The 21,883-nt window shown below is 41.5% G+C and overlaps 1 protein-coding gene across 7 annotated transcripts in view; it reads right to left on the minus strand.

Annotated features, from left to right (window-relative positions):
* The window catches only part of LOC147122692 (la-related protein 1B-like), a 125,790-nt gene that overhangs the window by 64,472 nt on the left and 39,435 nt on the right, over positions 1–21,883 (minus strand). For all 7 annotated transcript variants that reach the window (XR_015081416.1, XM_086009259.1, XM_086009287.1 and 4 more), the window contains 5 exons: positions 21,266–21,443; positions 7,350–7,493; positions 6,083–6,238; positions 2,614–2,776; positions 2,380–2,524 (listed from right to left, as the gene is read on the minus strand). Coding sequence is in view for 6 of the 7 variants with exons in the window: in XM_086009259.1 (XP_085865385.1) it covers positions 2,380–2,524; positions 2,614–2,776; positions 6,083–6,238; positions 7,350–7,493; positions 21,266–21,443 (786 nt within the window). In the remaining variant the exon portion in view is untranslated. The remainder of the gene's footprint in view (positions 1–2,379; positions 2,525–2,613; positions 2,777–6,082; positions 6,239–7,349; positions 7,494–21,265; positions 21,444–21,883) is intronic.

Below are 21,883 nucleotides of genomic sequence, written 5' to 3' on the forward strand. Positions count from 1 at the left end.
AAGGCACTGGTTAGGCTACAGTTGGGACTACTGTGTGCCGTCCTTTATAGAAAGGAAAATAAGTCAGAGACTGTACAAATAAGATTCGCCAGGATGAAAAATTATAGTTATGAAGAGAAACTTGAGACGCACGGGTCCATTGCCAATTTAATAGAGGCTTTTAAAATTATGAATGGTCCCCATTCACCCTATCAAAACCTATTATTTCCACTGGCTTGGGTGTTATCAATTTAAAATTGCCACTGAGTGAAGGGAAGGATTCGGAGTCATTTCTTAGCAGCAATTAGTTGAGGCAGAGATCATTACATCTTTTAAGGAAAAAGTGGATAAATATTTGAAGCAGAGGACGAGAGAGGTATGGGGAGAGAACAAGGCAATGAATGACGTCTCTAGTTTAGAGTTGGTACAGACACAAAGGACTGAATGGCTTTCTTCTGTACTGCTATTTTTTTATTGTTCCAAGAAAGAAACTCATTTAAATTATTAGCACCTCAATGAGAATAATTTTGTATTATGCACTTGAGCATAATTTTTTCCAGAACAGGCAAATAATCTTCACTATTGGAGGAGAAACACTTGCATGCATACAGAAACCTGCAGATCTACTACTTTGCAGGACTGGAACCATTGGACTATTATTATTCCCCACCCTTTTCAAATTTGAACCCAACATGGACTGGAATTCAACCCAACATATTTGAAACAGAAAACATCGACAAAGTGGCAATTACTAAGAAAAAACTAGCTTTGTCAAACTTCTGAAAATAACAATTTCTAAAGCTACCACAAAACTCTCAGAACTAAGTAACTAAACTAAACAGCAAATAAAACCATTTTCTGGTGTGTACAGACAAGAGTCAGGGCTGCTACTTAAGAGGAAAAAAAGAGCTGAGCACGCAATTCAGAACAAGCTCTCATGTTCAGCTAAGGGGGCATTACCGACACTAAATGGCTGCGAATGAAATTCTTAAAGGAGAGTCTCCTTGAGAATTCCTCCATTAGTGAGAGAATGGCATTTCATATCTGTATATGGCAGTCTGAACAATTTATATACCACTGCGGTTTATGTATGGTTTAAAAAAAAAAGTGCTGCATGCCATACACATATACAATATGCTAATTTCTTTTGAACTATTACAGCTTTAAGTTTTTTTTTTTAAATACATAGTTTTAAGAATGAGGATAGCAGTTTACAATAGAAAACATTTCCTTTTAGTTGTGTCACATCACTGCTTCATGCATACTGAAAATAGCACGCTTTTTTCCAAGTGGCAGTTCAAAATTTTGGAACTTCAACACTACTGTAAGTTACAATTTTGCACTATATTGTGTCAATACATTATAGTGTAAAGGTCATTGGATTTGTGGCTATCAGTTGGCACCACTCGCCCCTCAGCCTCGCAACAGGACTTGAGCACATAATCCAGGCTGAAACTCCAATGCAGTAATTCAGGAAGGTGCTGCATGATCTTAGGATGATCATTTAAGATTCCACGGTACTGTTCAAACATCAGGGAATTCTCCTGGTGTCCTGGCCAACATTAACCCCTCAACCAATACCACCAAAAAAGATTAACCAGTCATTGATTTCATTGTTGGTTGTGGGACATTGCTGCCACATTTCCCTACATAAAAGTCACCATAATCCAAAAATCTCATTCTTTATGGGGAAACACAAAATGTTTCAATGACATAATAAATCATCTTTTCTCAGTCAGATGATTAAAAGTGACAATAACTCCCTTTCTTAAAAAATGCTACCATTAATTTATTAGTTTACAACAACTTGCATTTATATAGCACTTTTAACACAGTCAAACACCCCAAGGCACTTTACAGGAGCATTATCAAACAGAATTTGTCACGCAAGGAGATATTGGGACAGGTGACCAAAAGCTTGGTCAAACACGTAGGTTTTAAGGAGCATCTTTAAAAGGAGAGAAAGGTAGACAGGATTAGGGAGGAAATTCCACAGCTGAGGACCTAGGCAGCTGAAGGTACAGCCGCTAATGACGGAGCGATGAAAATCAGGAATGTGCAAGAGGCCGCAATTGGAGAAGCAGAGATCTCAGAGGGTTGCAGGACTGGAGGAGGTTCCAGAGATAGGGGAGGGGCGAGGCCATGGAGGGATTTGAAAACAAGGATGAGCGTTTTAAAATTGAGCTGTTGTCAGACTGGGAGCCAATGTAGGTCAGCAAGCACAGGGGCGATGGGTGAACGAGACTTGGCGAGAGTTAGGATTCGGGCAGCAGAGTTTTGGATGAGCTCAAGTTTACGGAGGATACAAGGTGGGAGGCCAGCCAAGAGAACAAATGCAATTACAAAGTTCAGCTTCCATTTCCTGCACTTCACATTACAGAAATGGAAAAAAAAAATTACCTCAAAAATGAGATTTACATCGGTGGTTAGAGCCTGTACCCGGTGGAAACTGGCAATCAGAGAAATAGGTAAAAAACCTTGTTCATCCATCTTTCGTCGTAGAAAAAAATCTCTTTCCAGATTTTCCGTACTGAAGTAATATTCACTAAAAAAAAATTTACCAACGTTAAAAGAGTTCTCAGCTGTTGTCATTAGGAAAGCGTTACTATAGCAGCACAAGAAATGTTCACATACATTTGTCGTTTTATGTACTCCTTCAGTAATGTTTCGTCCACGGTGTACATCTGTGCTCCACTTCCATCATCATAATAGTACATCATGTTAGTGTTGTACTCCGGTATGTATTGGTCGGAGGCATCGTACGACTGCTTGTACCCATACGGGTAATCGTAATTCACTGAGGAAAAAGTAATCTGAATCAGTTGTGTTAATTAAATTTACATGTAGTTGAAAGTTACATCTGATCATAACTAGCATCACCTCCCATGCTCGCTCCGTGTACAGCTTTTTTGCAGGACTGTATGAATTTCTGTGTTCAATATAAACCATTTAGTGAAATACAACACTGGAATATCAAGTAGATTATTCACTTGCCCTAAAAAAAGTTAAACTGTTCATTACACTGCCATTTTTAGTTCCTCAGCCCAGAAGTATTATTGCAGAGTGTGATGGAAACCCTGATTTCCTCCAACAAAATGGAATTTCCTCAGAGAAACATTGATGAAACATTGTGCAATATCATAAAAATAACTGCTTCTGGAATTTTAAAAATATTTTACCATCAGAGTAAACTATCAAAAATCTACACATCAATAAATGTTTACCTATGCTGACCCTTCTTGAAATAATTAATTCTTCCATTACTAGCCATGAACAAGCACTGGTTTGTAGTTATCAGGGAAAAATGAATGGAAGTGCAGAATGTGATGCCAAAACACGAGCGAATATCCTGGAAAATCCTGTAATCTCATGTAATAAAAATTAGACCTTTTACTCAACATAAACCAATAGTTGTAGCCATTAATCACTCATCATTCCCCTTGGAGACAGGCTGATAATCTGCTCCTAAGCCAAAAGACAACCACTTGGAAATAATGGAAAGTTGCCCCAATTGCTCAGTTAGGCTGTTTGTAGAGTTCAGTCATGCCAAGCAATAGACCAAGATCAATTACTTGATTACTCTCAGCAGAGTGGTGGCATATGTACGTGGGGGCATCTGAGGACTGAATCAGGCTCAACTGTGATGCCCTCGACAGAGGGCAAGCCAACTGTTACTGTTGAGGCCTATACATTAACAACTGCTATTTATGGAAGGTATCAGACAGCAAGTGGCATGTGCAACCCTTGCCCCGGCATGAATCAATGTCTGCAGGAGAGGGGGAGAGGAAGGGATTAAAATTGTAAAATAAAAGCAAAAAAAATGTTTGATTCATTTTCCAATGTGCCCTCCCTGAAGAGTAAAGTCTTGCTTCCATTTCATGGCTCTCAGAGAGCATCAAAAACTCATCTTGTAGAGATCATGGAAACAAACAGTATTCAGTGGCACAACACAAGCCAAAGCACTATTACCAGTTTACCTTTAACATTAGTTATTGTGTTTTTGAACCTTGAACTATTTTGAAGGTATTCATCTGGCAATGCAGAGATAGTGAAACCTGTAAATTAGGAACATTTAAGGGACTTGCATCAGGTGTTCTTTATTTGCAGGTGTCCTTATTTTCAAAACTGCAATGTATGTACAGTAAACCAGATGGGCCAAATATCCTAGGATTGGCTGCTTCTCCTGCAGCATTCCTTCTTTCCTTTTGCCCTCACCTGGGATCGTGAATAATTCTGGAGCCCTGCCAGCAGGATGAGATTTCAGTTCATTTTCTGTTTGTTGGATTTCCTAGTCCATTATATATATTAATGATCTAGACGAGGGAACTAGATGTAATATCTCCAAGTTTGCAGACGACACAAAGCTGGGTGGGCGTGTGTGCTGTGAGGAGGATGCAGAGAAACTCCACTATGATTTGGACAGGTTGGGTGATTGGGCAGATGCAGTATAATGTGAGGTTATCCACTTTGGTGGCAAAAACAGGAAGGCAGATTATCTGAACGGCAATAGATTGGGAGAAGGGGAAGTGCAACGAGACCTGGGTGTCCTTGTGCACCAGTCGCTGAAGGTAAGCATGCAGGTGCAGCAGGCGGTTAAGAAGGCAAATGGTATGTTGGCCTTCATAGCGAGAGGATTCGAGTACAGGAGCAAGGATGTCTTGCTGCAGTTGCACAGGGCCTTGGTGAGACCACATCTTGAGTATTGTGTGCAGTTTTGGTCACCTTATCTGAGGAAGGATGTTTTTGCCATGGAGGGAGTGCAGTGAAAATTCACCAGACTGATACCTGGAATGGCAGGAATGACGTACGAGGAGAGATTGGGTCAATTGGCCTTATATTCGCTGGAGTTTAGAAGAATGAGAGGGGATCTCATTGAAACTTATAAAATTCTAACAGGACTGGACAGACTAGATGCAGGAAGGATGTTCCCAATGGCAGGGGAGTCCAGAACCAGGGGTCACAGTCTAAGGATAAGGGGTAAGCCATTTAGGACTGAGATGAGGAGGAATTTCTTTACCCAGAGAGTGGTGAACCTGTGGAATTCTCTACCACAGAAGGCAGTTGAGGACAATTCATTAAATATATTCAAGAAGGAGTTAGATATATTTCTTAAGGCTAAAGGGATTAAGGGATATGGGGAGAAAGCAGGGACAGGGTACTGAATTTGGACGATCAGCCATGATCTCATTAAATGGCGGAGCAGGCTCGAGGGGCCGAATGGCCTACTCCTGCTCCAATCTTCTATGTTTCTATTGCCAACCCAGGGTCCTTTACCATTTGAGGGGAGGGGATGTACTGATCCTTGGATCTGCTATGTTGGCAGCCTGCACAGGGCAAGGTGGCTGCTGTAGGGCCAAAGTGCCTAGCAGATCCCAGCTAAATTGTGGGAGGATTAATGTCCTGCAGACTCCTGTCCGGGACCCCCTCCCTCCGTGTGCAACAGTTGCTAATGTTTGAACTGTTGGGTAGGGGCTGTTGGCAGCTCAACAGTACCCGACGCACTGGTGGAGTAGGGTTGCCAACTCTGATTGGAGGCATTCCTGGAGGTTTGATCACGTGATGTTCTGACCACATAACCGGACCACAAGACTTCTACAAATGTTATTGGATTTACCGTATAAAGGTTGGATCCCCTGCAGTTGAGAATCTGTTTGTGGTTTTGTGCCAGCAACTGTTGTGTGAGAAGTTCCAAGCACCAGGAAGCCACCTGAAAGCAGGTGAAGATGGGAACCCGAGGACAGGGAAATCATTCCTTCCATCTCTCCCTCCAAGTCAGTCTCCATTCTCTGTCCCCCAGTCCTCATTCTCCCTCTCCCCCAGCTCGAGACCCCCACAATTCCAGACTCTCGCGCCCCCAATCGGCAGTTCCTAGCTTTTGTGTAATGAAGATCTTTAACGCAGCAGCCATACTTTTTTTTATAGAGCGGTTTAGACATTCAATCCCAGAGATATGCCACTATGCATGCTATAAAGAAATTTCCATTACACAAAAGCCATTTTTTCCCCCACCTGTTGCCGCCACGCACTTACCTGTGTGTTTTAAGTTGTAAACAGACTCACTGTAGATGGAATGGATATGGAAATACACCCCAAGTATACTTACCACGTGAGTTTCCCCTGCCACGTCCTCTTCCTCGACCTCGACCTCTACCTCGGCCTCTGAAACTCCCTCGCACGCCACCACCTTCACTTCTAACACTGCCAACTTCATCAGCGTCATCTCTTCTGTCTCTATCACGTTTGTCATCTCGGCGCCAACCTTTACAAAAATTAGTTTACAGTGTTATTCAAGTGCGGTTTCCAAGAAAATTGCTCTGAATGTATCACTAACTCAAGGGCCTCAGCACTGCCCTTCACTCCAAATTTACTTGATATGCTGGAGTCATTTTGTCTGATCTTGGTTGGTCTGGTAGCTCAAAATCTGTTCAGACACACATTTTTAGATCACAGGTACAATATATTAAAACTCTTCGCTATTCAGTTTGTGTTTATTCATGTAGCTTACACTTTAGTATTTCCAACAATAATCTGAACTCTGACCTGTAACAGCTCCCTATAATACCATGTGACACTGAATTATCTCCCCTCACAAATCACTCAACAAGCTTTCTAGAAAAAACTTCAATTTTCCCCCTCAAAAAATGTTTTGAATGCCCAACATAATGACTGAAACAAAAGAAATCGCACATTTATATATATTTTTTTACAAGATAATAAAACGTATCAATTGAATTGTTTTGTATTTTAGTGCCTTATTTCAAGTTTTGAAGGACTTGACCTCTCCCAAAAGGTTATTGCAAAGAACTGTGACACTCTCAGCTGAATGGAGATTGTGCAGTTTGAGCAATTTCCCAGAATGAATCAATACCAATTAGTTAACTGAACTGCTGCACATTTTTCTTTAGTTTCTAGTGGTTTCTGCTTGGTTGCTTTTCAGAATTCTTTGAAGAAAAACTAGAGAACAAATTCCAGAAGCTTTACTCAAGTGAAATTTATATCAAGTGATTTTTTTTTTTATAAAAAGAGTATGCAGAGAGCTTTGGTTTTGTGTGCTGTAAGCTCCAGAAAGCATAGTAAGTACAGTACATCTTTCCTTTTCCATCTTTTGAGTCCATGTTACAAAAGACAAGTTGAATTTTGAGGCAAACAGACAGCCTTTATTTACTGTCCTTTGTTGACAATTAGAAAATGTAAATATGCTAATTGCTGACATCTGAGAGACAGGGCAAGCAAGAGTAGGTACTCATGTTCCTGACAATCAGTTGATTGTGGAGCTCCTGTATAATACAATCCTGGGTCCATTATAAGCAAGCATTAAAAAAATTTCATTCTACTTTTTAAAAAAAAATCCAACCATTCAGGTCACTTACTTCTTGAATAATCATTTCTTTTGTTGTTTTGCAGCGATCGTGTTGTATCTGACTGAGATCGTGAACTGTTACGCGAGCTAGGCCTTTCTTGCCCATCTTGTTTCACTTCCTCCAAATGTAATGGAACCCATTTATGCTTGTTAGCTAAAACGTTTCAAAAGAAACAAAAGTAATTATGTATACTTAAGCTGTACTATCCATCAAGGTGATTTCACAGGATCCAAATAAAAGTCCTAAAACAAGTCTAGGAAATAGTCTTTTGATTTGGTAGTGAAAACCAAAATGTTTTTCCTCCAAACACAATTGTACTAGCTTTCAACTTGGATCATGACCTCTGATGAGCAATTGGACTCAAAACATGAAAACCATTAACAGAAATATTTAAAATATGTGGTTCTAGCAACACGTTTAATTATTTAACTCCCCATGTAAACAAAATGCCACAAAAAAAGTAAAAGAAACCACTGATCATGATTTTATGCCAATGGAGTACCATCAGTGAAGAACAACCACTTAAGAAATGATGGTCCAATAACAGCAGACCATCGTATAGCACTGAACCACTGCACAACCAATCCAGTTTTTTTTATGAAGAAAAAGGAACTGAGAGAGATACAATACAATCTAAAGAAAAAGTGTTCTTTCCGTTAAAATATAATTTTGGTTTTACTCATCAAGCATAGTTGCTGTATTTTATTTCAAATGCTGCATAATTCACTGACACACAATAGGTTCTAGATTAGGTCAACAAATGAGGAAACAGCAGAGAATGCTTGTTCTTGTATATTTATAGTAATTTGCTGGCTGTACAAAAAACAAAACAAATGTACCCTGGATCAACCTACATCATAAAATTCACAGCACAAAAACAGGTCGCGCGTTTATGCTCCACATTCCACCCACTCTATTTACTTCGTCTCACCCCATCAGCATATCCTTCTACTCCTTTCTCCCTCATGTCCGTATCTAGCTTCCCCTTAAATGCATCTATGCTATTTGCCTCAACCACTCCATTCTCACCACTCTGAGTAAAGGAGAGGAATCAGAATAACCCTCTGATGGAATAACAGGTTATCCACACATATGGAACAATATTCCGAAATGAATCAATGAAAATAGCACAAGAAAAAAAAAGAGAAGCCTGAAAAGAAATTCCAAGAAAATGCTCGGCAAAACGTAAAATTGCAGGATACAGTTTTCAATGAACAATTATACAAGTGATCTGATTTTTTTCAGGTCTGGCAGGGGCGGGGGTGGGCAGGGATAATAATAAGATATTCCATATAGGAGTAAAACATAAAGGGGGAGAAATTGAGTCACGCCCCCTTTGGGGTGCTAACTTCGCTGGGGCGCTACTTTTAGGGCCCTGGAAAAATTAGCGCCCCCGCAGCCATAATTAGGTGGTAGCGCCCCACCTCCCTCTTGGGGCGCTGCGAGGGAATATCGCGGCGCTACGTGCTGCGGTATTGTAAACCTTCCTCCCCTTCTTAATGGGGAGGGGCGTTGCGCAGCGCAACCCGGGGCCCAGCTGGGCCACCGGGGATCGGAGTGCCGGCAAAAGATCCCGGCACTCTTGGGGCGCTACCACCCAATTATGGCTGCGAGGGCGCTAATTTTTCCGGGGCGCTACTTGAAGTTAGCGCCCCAAAGGGGGTGCGACTCAATTTCTCCCCCTTTATGTTTTACTCCTATATCGAATATCTTGTTTTTGACTCTGACATTCTTGCAGAGAAATAACTGATATCAAAAGTGGGTACATGACCATTGTGGGAAGAAATCAGTGGCACAAAACACATTTTTAAAACCAACAACTGGCACTGGTTGGTAGCGGAGGTGACCGAGTAAGCCACTGTGGACCAATATTCCGAAATGAATCAATGAAAATAGCACAAGAAAAAACTGAGAAGCCTGAAAAGAAATTCCAAGAAAATGCTCGGCATAATGTAAAATTGCAGGATGCAGTTTTCAATGAACAATTATACAAGTGATCTGATTTTTTTCATGTCTGGCAAGGGTGGGGGTGGGCAGGGATAATGAGAGAGAACTGCAGTGAGCGGAAGTAGAAAAAGGGTAGGTTTGGTCCAGAGGGAAGAGACGTGATCTGACGCCACATGGTAGATGTTCCTTCTTTTGATAGAATAGAAAAATTCCTCACTAGCTATTGGACAGAGAATGTGCTAATTCTCTTCACTATTTATCCCATCAATCTTGGATTTAAACAGGGATTCCGAATATGAAAAAGTGTATTAATTCTTTCCCTCCCTTCCCACTAAAACTTGACCTGTAAATGAGGTACAAGAGTGATTCTTATGGTACTTAGTACTGGGGAGGAAGGGGAGAGCAATTTGGCTTCCATTTGCAATTATAAATGGTGCTTTCCATCGGAAACAAACAAACTAATGGGTTTTGTTTATTCAAAACTGTTAAGTGCTGACCCCTGCCCACCAGATATGCTGGCAGCTCCGCTGCAAAATTTCTGCGAGTGAAGCATGGCCACTATTATCTACCTACGACAACTATTCTGCCCTTGCTATTTATTTTGAACATGGCAAATTGTAAAAGACTTAAAGTAGAATTTTAAAACAAATTGTCCTCATGAATGCACAGAACCCTCTCAACACTTGTTTTTAAATATGGTAGAAGCTAATTAAGCTACCTCTCAAAACCGTCAAGAGGCACTGCTAGATGACTCAGTAGATAAATGCATCATATGGCATGGTACTGACCATACATAACCCGGTAATTGCATGTTTAACCCCTAGCCTGTGCTTAGTTTCAGATATCACCAGGGCAGTAAAGATGTGCTAAAGCTGGCTTCAAAATCTCGCTTGGGGAAGCAAAGAGGGGACAACAGCCGAATATACCACTTTAATTTCATCGGATCCACCCACTTTATCAATATTTTATCCAATGTGGGCAATGTGTTTTCTATTTATACTATAGCTATAAACAAAATAGTATTAAAAATCTTGAGATCTATAAAAACCCAAAATAGAGCTATTAGTTTGAATAGTTTACATTAGAAGCCTCCCAAGGCATCTCATTTAGTAGCAGAGAGGGTTAATGACGGTGGTGTATATGGACTTTCAAAAGGCGTTTGATAAAGTGCCGTATAATAGACTAGTTAACAAAAATGAAGCCCATGAGATTAAGAACATAAGTAGTAGGAGCAGGAGTAGGCCATACGGCCCCTCGAGCCTGCTCCACCATTCAATAAGATCATGACTGATCGACCTCAACTCCACTTTCCCACCTGATCTGCATATCCCTTGATTCCCCTAGAGTCCGAAAATCTATCTATCTCAGCCTTGAATATACTCAATGACTCAGCATCCACAGCCCTTTCAGGTAGAGAATTCCAAAGATTCACAACCCTCTAAGTGAAGAAATTCCTCCTTAAATGGCCGACCCCTTATCCGGAGTCTATGCCCCCTAGTTCTAGACACTCCAGCCAGGGAAAACAGCCTCTCAGCATCTACCCTGTCAATCCCCTTCAGAATCTTGTATGTTTCAATGAGATCACCTCTCATTCTTCTAAACTCCAGAGTATAGGCCCATTCTACACAATCTCTCATCATAGGACAACCCTCTCATCCCAGGAATCAATCTAGTGAACCTTCGATGCACCACCTCCAAGGCAAGTATATCCTTCCTCAGGTAAGGAGACCAGAACTGTGCACAGTACTCCAGGTATGGTCTCACCAATGCCCTTACAATTGTAGCAAGACTTCCTTACTCTTATACTCCAACCCCCATGCAATAAAGGCCAACATGCCATTGGCCTTCCTTATTGCTTGCTGTACCTGCATGCTAGCTTTCTGTGTTTCTTGCACGAGGACACCCAAATCTCTCTGAACACCAACATTTGACAGTTTTTCACCATTTAAAAAAATATTTGTTTTTTCTATTCTTCCTACCAAAGTGAATAACCTCACATTTCCATCTGCCACCTTACTGCCCACTCACTTAGTCTATCTATATCCCTTTACAGACTCTTGTGCTCTACTCACAGCTTACTGTCCCACCTAGCTTTGTATCATCAGCAAACTTGGATACGTTACACTCGGTCCCTTCGTCTAGGTCATTAACATAGATTGTAAATAGCTGAGGCCCCAACACTGATCCTTGCAGCACCCCACTAGTTACAGCCTGCCAACCTGAAAAAGATCCATTTACAACCTGAAAAAGATCCATTTATCCCTACTCTCTGTTTTCTGTCCGTTAGCCAATCCTCTATCCATGCTACTATATTACCCTCAACCGCATGAGCCCTAATCTTGTGTAATAATCTTTTACGTGGCACCTTATCGAATGCCTTTTGGAAATCCAAATATACTACATCCACTGGTTCCCCTTTATCTACCCTGCTAGTTACATCCTCAAAAAACGAATAAATTTGTCAAAGACAATTTCCCTTTCATAAAACCATGTTGACTCAGCCTAATCAGGTTATGATTTTTTAAGTGACTTGATACCACTTCCTTAACAATGGATTCCAGCATTTTTCCGATGACTGATGTCAGGCTAACTGGCCTGTAGTTCCCTGTTTTTTCTCTCCCTCCTTTCTTGAATAGCGGTGTTACATTTGCAACCTTCCAATCCGCTGGGACCATTTCAGAATCTAGGGAATTTTGGAAGGTCAAAACCAATGCATCCACTATCTCTTCAGCCAACTCTTTCAGAACCCTAGGATGTAGGCCATCAGGTCCAGGGGATTTGTCGGCTTTCAGTCCCATTAGATTCTCTAGTACCTTTTCTCTACTTATATTAATTACGTTAAGTTCCTCATCCTCATTAGACCCTTGGTTCCCCACCATTTTTGGTATGCTTTGTGTGTCTTCTACTGTGAAGACAGATACAAAATATTTGTTTAACATTTTCTTATTCCCCATAATTATTTCTCCTGTCTCAGCCTCTAAGGGACCGACGTCTACTTTTGCTACTCTTTTCCTTTTTACATACTTGTAGAAACTCTTACAATCTGCTTTTATATTTCTTGCTAGTTTTCTCTCATTCTATTTTCTCCCTTATCAATTTTTTGGTCAACCTTTGCTGGCTTCTGAAACTCTCCCAATCCTCAGGTTTACTATTATTCTTTGCAACATTATAAGCTTCGTCTTTGAATCTAATGCTATCCTTAACTTCTTTAGTTAGCCACGGCGGGATCACATCTCCCGTGGAGTTTTTGTTTCTCAATGGAATGTATTTTTGTTGAGAATTATGAAATATTTCTTTAAATGCTAGCCACTGCTTATCTACCGCCATACCTTTTAATCTATTTTTCCAATCTACCATAGCCAACTCGCCCATCATACCTATGTAATTGGCTTATTTAAGTTTAAGACTCTAGTTTTGGACTTGGGCAAGTCAATCTCAAAATTTATGTAAAATTCTATCATATTATGATCACCCTGCCCCAGAGGATCCTTTACTATGAGATTGCTAACTAATCCAGTCTCATTACACAATACGAGAGAGGCCGGTGTCGGGAGCGGCGTTAGTGAGTAATTAAACTCACTTTCGCGGGCTTTTATCAGAGGCTGGTGTCGGGAGCAGCAGGAGAGCGGCGTTACAGCGAGTATTTGAACTCACTTTCGCAGGCTTTTTTCCCCCTCAGAGGCTTACCAATCTCGCAGACTGGCGGCAGCGTTCCAGAGCCACGTCACGATTCAAAAAGTGATGCGGGCAAGAGGAAGCAGCTGATTGGGTGAGTACAGCCAGGTGAGTATTTATACTACTGTATAGTTTGACAGTTAAAGGTTAATAGTTTATAAAGTTAAGACGGTCTTAATTTTTGTAGTTATAGTTTCTAAGATTTCTGTTGTGTAGTGCTAGTAAACAAGGGCCCTTGAGTATATCATTTAATTGTAGTGTAATTGGTGGTATTGATTTGATTTAATTTAATTTGAATTAATTAAAGGGTAAATCATGACAGCACAGCTCGGCCCTGTGGTATGCTCCTCCTGCACTATGTGGGAAATCAGGGACACTTCCTGTGTCCCTGACAACCATGTATGCGGGAAGTATATCCAGCTGCAGCTACTGGCAGACCGCATTGCGGCACTGGAGCTGCGAATGGATACATACTGGAGCATTCGCGATGCGGAGGACGTCGTGGGTAGCGCGTTTAATGAGCTGGTCACACCGCAGGTAAAGGCTGCACAGGCAGGAAGGGAATGGGTGACCGCCAGGCAGGGTAGTAGGCGCAGGTAGGTAATGCAGGGGTCCCTGTGGCCATCCCCCTCTCAAACAGATATACCACTTTGGATATTGTTGGGGGAGATGGCTTATCGGGGGAAGGCAGCAGCAGCCAACTTCCTGGCACCATGGGTGGTCCTGCTGCACAGGACAGGAGGAAAAAGGGCAGGAGAGCTAGTGATAGGGGATTCTAATGTAAGGGGAATAGATAGGCGTTTCTGCTGCCGCAAACAAGACTCCAGGATGGTATGTTGCCTCCCTAGTGCAAGGGTCAAGCATGTCCCGGGGCGGCTGCAGGGCATTCTGGAGGGGGAGGGTGAACAGCCAGTTGTCGTGGTGCATATAGTTACCAACGATATAGGTAAAAAAACAGGATGAGGTCCTAAAAGCTGAATATAGGGAGTTAGGAGGTAAATTAAAAAATAGGACCTCAAAAAGGTAGTAATCTCAGGATTGCTACCAGTGCCACGTGCTAGTCAGAGTAGAAATAGAAGGATATTTCAGATGAATACGTGGCTAGAGGAATGGTGCAAGCAGGAGGGATTCAAATTCCTGGGACATTGGAACCGGTTCTGGGGGAGGTGGGACCAGTACAAACTGGACGGTTTGCACCTGGGCAGGACCGGGACCGATGTCCTAGGGGGTGTGTTTGCTAGTGCTGTTGGGGAGGGTTTAAACTAAAATGGCAGGGGGTTGGGAACCTGCGCAGCGAGACAGAGGAAAGGAAAGCAAGGATAGAAACAAAAGACAGGAAAGCAAGGATAGAAACAAAAGACAGGAAAGCAAGGATAGAAACAAAAGACAGGAAGGAGAAAAGCAAAAGTGGAAGGCAGAGAAATCAAGGGTGTAAATCAAACAGGACTACAGTAAATAATAATTCTAAAAGGACTAAGTGTTAAAAAAAACAAGCCTGAAGGCTTTGTGTCTTAATGCGAGGAACATTCGTAATAAGGTGAATTAATTAGCTGCGCAAATAGATGTAAACGGATATGATATAATTGGGATTACGGAGACATGGCTCCAGGGTGACCAAGGCTGGGAATTCAACATCATGGGGTATTCAACATTCAGGAAGGACAGGTAAAAAGGAAAAGGAGGTGGGGTAGCATTGCTGGTTAAAGAGGAGATTAACACAATAGTAAGGAAGGATATTAGCTCTTATGATGTGGAATCTGTATGGGTAGAGCTGAGAAATACCATGGGGCAGGAAACATTAGTGGGAGTTGTACACAGACCCCCAAACAGTAATGCTGAGGTTGGGGATGGCATTAAACATGAAATTAGAGACGCATGCAATAAGGGCACAGCAGTTATCATGGGTGACTTTAATCTACATATACATTGGGCTAACCAAATTAGTAACAATACTGTGGAGGAGGAATTCCTAGAGTGTATACGGGACGGTTTCCTGGACCAATATGTCGAGGAACCAACTAGAGATCGGGCCATCTTAGACTGGGTATTATGTAATGAGAAAGGATTAATTAGCAATCTTGTCGTGCGAGGCCCCTGGGAAGGAGCGATCATAATATGATAGAATTCTTCATTAAGATGGAGAATGAAGTAGTTGACTCAGAGGCTCGGGTCCTGAATTTAAATAAAGGAAACTACGATGGTATGAGGCGTGAGTTGGGTAGGATTGATTGGGGAATGTTACTCAAAGGGTTGACGGTGGATAGGCAATGGCAAACATTTGAAGATCGCATGGATGAACTACAGAATTTGTTCATCCCTGTTTGGCATAAAAATAAAACAAAAAAGGTGACTCAACCATGGCTAACAAGGGAAATTAGGGATAGCATAAGATCCAAGGAGAGGACATATAAATTGGCCAGAAAAAGCAGCAAATCTGAGGATTGGGAGCAGTTTAGGATTCAGCAAAGGAGGACAAAAGGATTAATTAAGAGGGGGAAATAAGAGTATGAGAGTAAGCTTTCAGGAAACATAAAAACTGACTGTAAAAGCTTCTATAGATATGTGAAGAGAAAAAGATTGGTGAAGTCAAGCGTAGTTCCCTTGCAGTCAGAATTAGGGGAATTTATAATAGGGAACAAAGAAATGGCAGACCAATTAAATACATACTTTGGTTCTGTCTTCACAAAGGAGGACACAAATAACCTCCCAGAGATGTCGGGGAAAATAGGGTCTAATGAGAGGGAGGAATTGAATGAAATCAGTATTTGTAGGGAAATTGACGGAATTGAAGGCTGATAAATCCCCAGGGCCTGATAATCTACATCCTAGGGTACTGAAGGAAGTGGCCCTAGAAATAGTAGATGCATTGCTGGTCATCTTCCTAAATTCTATAGACTCTGGAACAGTTCCCATGGATTGGAGGATAGCTAATGTAACCCCACTATTTAAAAAAGGTGGTAGAGAGAAAACAGGGAATTATAGACCAGTAAGCCTGACATCGGTAGTGGGGAAAATGCTAGAGTCCATTATAAAAAGATGTACTGTAATAGCAGAGCACTTGGAAAACAGTGACAGGATCGGACAAAGTCAACATGGATTTACAAAAGGTCAATCATGCTTGACTAATCTACTGGAATTTTTTGAGGATGTAACTGGTAGAATAGATAAGGGAGAACCAGTGGATGTGGTGTATTTGGACTTGCAGAAGGCTTTCGATAAGGTCCCGCATAAGAGATTAGCGTGCAAAGTTAAAGTACATGGGATTGGGGGTAAGGTACTGACTTGGATAGAGAACTGGTTGGCAAACAGGAAGCAGAGAGTTGGAATAAACGGGTCTTTTTCCAAGTGTCAGGCAGTGACTTGTGGGGTACTGCAGCGATCGGTGCTAGGACCCCAGCTATTCACGATATATATTAATGCTCTAGACGAGGGAACTAGATGTAATATCTCCAAGTCTGCAGACGACACAAAGCTGGGTGGGCGTGTGTGCTGCGAGGAGGATGCAGAGAAACTCCACTATGATTTGGACAGGTTGGGTGATTGGGCAGATGCAGTATAATGTGGATAAATGCGAGGTTATCCACTTCGGTGGCAAAAACAAGACGACAGATTATCTGAACGGCAATAGATTGGGAAAAGGGGAAGTGCAATGAGACCTGGGTGTCCTTGTGCACCAGTCGCTGAAGGTAAGCATGCAGGTGCAGCAGGCGGTTAAGAAGGCAAATGGTATGTTGGCCTTCATAGTGAGAGGATTCGAGTACAGGAGCAAGGATGTCTTGCTGCAGTTGTACAGGGCCTTGGTGAGACCACACCTTGAGTATTGTGTGCAGTTTTGGTCGCCTTATCTGAGGAAGAATGTGTTCGCCATGGAGGGAGCGCAGCGAAGATTCACCAGACCGATACCTGGGATGGCAGGAATGACATATGAGAAGAGATTGGGTCGATTAGACTTATATTTGCTAGAGTTTAGAAGAATGAGAGGGGATCTCATTGAAACTTATAAAATTCTAACAGGAGTAGACAGACTAGATGCAGGAAGGATGTTCCCGATGGCAGGGGAGTCCAGAACCAGGGGTCACAGTCTAAGGGGTAAGCCATTTAGGACTGAGATGAGGAGGAATTTCTTTACCCAGAGAGAGTGGTGAACCTGTGGAATTCTCTACCACAGAAGGCAGTTGAGGTAAATTCATTAAATATATTCAAGAAGGAGTTAGATATATTTCTTAAGGCTAAAGGGATCAAGGGACATGGGGAGAAAGCAGGGACAGGTACTGAATTTGGATGATCAGCCATGATCTCATTAAATGGCGGAACAGGCTCGAGGGGCCAAATGGCCTACTCCTGCTCCTATCTTCTATGTTTCTATGTAAAATAGCCTGTTCCCTGGTTAGTTCCATGACATATTGTTCTAAGAAACTGTCCCAAATGCATTCCATGAACTCGTCCTCCAACCTTTGCTAATTTGATTTGTCCAGTCTATATGAAGATTAAAGTCCACCAAGATTATTGCATTACCTTTGTTGCAAACGCCTACTATTTCTTGATTAATATTCTGTCCAATGGTATAGCTACTGTTAGGGGGCCTATATACTACTCCTACCAGTGTTTGCTGTCCCTCGTTACTCCTCATCTCCACCCATACTGATTCTAATTCCTGATCTTCTGAGCAGAGATCATTTCTCACTACTGTCCTTAAGTCATCTTTTATTATCAGGGCTGTTCCCCCTGCTTTTCCATTCTGTCTGTCTTTTCAAAACATTAAGTACCCCGGAACATTTAGTTCCCAATCTTGGCCACCTTGCAACCATGTCTCTGTAATGGCTATTAGATCAAACCCGTTTATCTCTATGTGTGCCACTAGTTCGTCTATCTTGTTACGAATGCTTTGTGCATTCAGATAAAGAGCCTTTATTTAATTTTTTTACTATTATTCCCTGCTTTGACCTTATTCTCTGCTGCACTGCTACCGTTAAACTCTCTGTCCCTTCTCACACTCTGCTTATTTTTACCCAAATCGCTACACTGCTCTTGCCTTGACCTTTCTCTTTAGATTTCTAAATTTCTCCTCACCTGACCCCTCTCCCCCCCTTTTTTTTTAAATAAAAGTTTAAAGCCCAATCTACAGCCCTAGTTATTCGATGCGCCAGGACGCTGGTCCCAGCCCGGTTTAAGTGGAGCCCGTCCCGACGGAACAGCTCCTTCTTTCCCGAGTACTGATGCCAGTGCCCCATGAATTGAAACCCCCTTTTCCCACACCACTCTTTGAGCCACGCATTTCATTCTCTGATCTACTTGACCCTATGCCAATTTGCGCGTGGCAGTGTGGATAGAAAACTGGCTAAGAAACAGGAAGCAGAGAGTAGTGGTGAACTGTTGTTTATCAGACTGGAGGGTAGTATACAGTGGTATCCCCCCACAGTTTGGCATTTGGACCACCACTCTTTTTGATGTACAGTAATGACCTGGACTTGGGTATAGGAGACAATTTAAAAGTTTGCAGATGACAAGAAACTTGGAAATGTAGTAAACAGTGAGGAGGATAGTGGCAGAATTCCCGAGGACATAGACACATGTCAGATATAATGTAATTTAATGCAGAGAAGTGAGAAATTATGCATTTTAGAAGGAAGAGAGGCAATATAAATTAAATGGTACAATTTTAAACTGGGTGTAGTAACAGAGACCTGGCGGTTCATATCATTGAAGGTGGCAGGACAAGTTGAAAAGGCTGTTAAAGCATGGAGGATCCTGGTCTTTATAAATAAAAGGCATAGAGTACAAACGCAAAGAAATTATGCTAAACCTTTGTAAATCACTGGTTAGGCCTCAGCTGGTAAGTGCCAAAGCCACACCCCAAGCTGTACTTCGCAGATAGGAACATGTCCCCAGAAATTGCTGTGTACTCAGTGACTTTGGAGGGCAGCACCATGAAGCTATCGCTACTTGATGTCGTGTGTTTGCCAGTACCAGCACATTTCAACAGACATGATAAAGAATTCAACTAGAAGCTAGATAACATCAGTTGATGCAGATAAGGACTAACAGTTGACTAACTGCAGCGTAAGTAGCTCAAGTGGAGGAGAAGCATCCGGGAAGGCACCGAACACCTCGAGTCTCTTCGCCGGGAGCAAGCGCAAGCACCCCACCCACCCGCCCCTTCAGCCACACCTGTGACAGAGACTGTAGGTCCCGCATTGGACTCAGTCACTCGAGAACTCTTTTTTAATGTGGAAGCAAGTCATCCTCGGTTCCGAGGGACTGCCTAAGAGAGAGAGAAGTAACTCAACCAAACTTGAAGGTTGCTTACACAAAGATACAAAGCCATGCTTTGATGACAGGCACTGGGTGTGGTCTTCTACCAATAAGGGCCTAAGTGCATAACATTATGGAAGAAGCCTTGGACATTCGAAGAGAAAGTGAAAATAATTGTTTGCTGTAAAAAAAAGTGAACTCAATCATACAGAACAGCAGCAATGAGAATAGCTCCACAACATAGAAATGATGCAACAACCCAGGAAAGGCAGCCTTCATTCCAGCATCAAATACATCCAAAGAGAATACACCCCGACGGTTCTATGAAGAATCGAGCTTTAAAACCCAATTTTAGAATGCATTGATGCTCTCAAAGGTGGAGGGTTCAAGCCCCATTCTAGACACTTGAGCACATAATCTAGGGGGAGACATTAGTGCAGTATTGCGGGAGTGCTGCAGAATTGAAGGTGCCGTTTTTTGGATGAAACATTAAACCGAAGCTTTGCCTGCCCTCTCAGGTGGACGGAAAAGATCGCATGGCACTATTGGGAGAGCTGGGGAGTTATCCAGGGGTCCTGGACAAAGTTTCATCCTTAACCAACACCACTCTATCTCATCGCTATTTGTGGAACCGTACAGGTATGCAAATTGGCTGCCATGTTTCCCTACATTAAAACAGTGACTACATTTCAAAAGTACTTTTGGGACATCCAGAGGTCGCAAAAAGAACTACATCCAGAGGTCGCAAAAAGAACTACATAAGTGCAAGTTCTATCTTTCTCCATCATTAGGGAGCAAATTTATAATCAGTTTATGAATTTTTAAGTCTACATTTCAGAAGGACCATTATTTGGTAAGTAGTACTGTAAATACACGATTAATGGTTTTGTTTAAATGTGAGATATAATGGTCTCCATTTTTCTTTCATATAAAATTTAAAGAAACTAGCTAAAAAATATTTAAACTGTACTATGTAAATAAATAAAAAAACAACCTAACCAGTCACTAAAGTACACCAAGATCACAAATTGCCTGCCAGTAAGAAGAATTTGGTCAATTTATAATTATTTAGATCTGAAGAACACACTTGCCAAGGAAAAGCTGCTTATAAGAAATCAAGCCATCAACTGTCTTGGGCAAAACATTATATGCAGAAAATATACTTCAGTTACCATTACATTCAAGATTATGTGCTTGCATGTAAATTGCAAAGTTACTATTTGGCTGGTTTACATAGGGGAATGAACTGAAAGAGGCTGCCAACTGCTATCTGAATGTCGACTGGCATGATGCAGAAACTGCATTTAATTTATCCATATGTATTGCTAAAGTTGTTTACAGGAGTAATGTGCTTTAATTTATATAGATTATACATATATGTACCTTTAGCAGGCCTTTCCCATATAACTTTAATTTGATCAAATTGTTAACATTAGAACTTCAATGTTAGAAAAATATATCACTCCTTTAATGGATTATAATTATAGCAGTTAGCTTTTTAACCCCATTAAGTCAGCTATCAAATTTCTTCCAAGGCTCACAACAGTTTAAAGTGCAAATCCAAGCTCAAGTGTTAAATCACAGCACTATCTGTTAGAGGTAGTTGATTGCGAAATTGACCAACATAAAGTAATACAGGAACCTCTCGTTTAAACGGCACCTAAATATCCGGAATTCTCTATTAACCGGCAAAATTCGTACTCCGAAAACAACACCTCAATAACCAGAAATGTTGCCGAGTCCGAGTTAGTCAGTGGGGGTAGTTCTTCAAACTGCCACTACTCGGCTTCTTGGCGCTGTCAGAAGTCCAAACACCTCAATAACAGGAGTCTGACTCTTTGTTTAAAATAGCCTCGGTAGATAACCCTCTCCGTCATCCGGAATTTTGAATCAACCGGCACCATCCTGGTCCTGTCGGTGCCGGATACCAAAGAGTTTCCTGTATATTTGTTTTTCTGCAATATTCCTGTGAACTTTTGATTGGGGGGTGGTAGGTGAGGCAAGAGGAAAGGAATACAATCTTAACATAACTTCTGTACAAAACAAACTACCTTTCTTCCCCTTTTGCAAAGATCCCTGGGATTCATCGTCAATGGCTGACTTTTCCTCGTCATCATTTTGCTGTGTTTCTCGGTTTTCTTTGCTTTCACTGTTGTCTTTCTTTTCAGTTTTGTCTTTCTTATTTTTATTCAGAGGCTTTTTGTTTGGTTGGTTCATGATGTTATGGTGCTATAAAAATGTGAAAAGATACAAAAACTAATATTCAGAAACATACTTTAATACAGTACAAATCAACTATCCAAAAATCCAGTGATTGTCACATGAATTGTAAGTTATAACCATCTAAAATAGTTATGTAGCAAGGGAGGGTATGCTGGTTAATTCAGTCTTTAGGCCAAATTTAGCCAGAGGAATTCAAATTTGAGTAGCACGCTATGTAGAAAGGAATGCTAGTGGCGCTTAACAATACTCGTTAGCATATGTAAAGCCACCTGTAGCTTAATCCTATCATACTAAAATGAGAATAATCACCATCTAGCACCACTGTCAACTTTAACACTTTAAAAGTTAGCCCAAATTGACATGCTCACATCTGACATGGCACATCAACCTATAGACTTGTAAGCCTGAACTGGCTTTAAAAAAGCCTGTACTGTCAGTTTTAGCCA

The sequence above is a fragment of the Somniosus microcephalus genome, chromosome 2 (assembly GCF_052327205.1).
Source record: "Somniosus microcephalus isolate GS21.2 chromosome 2, FLI_Smic_1.0, whole genome shotgun sequence".
Classification (NCBI taxonomy): Eukaryota; Metazoa; Chordata; class Chondrichthyes; order Squaliformes; family Somniosidae; genus Somniosus; species Somniosus microcephalus.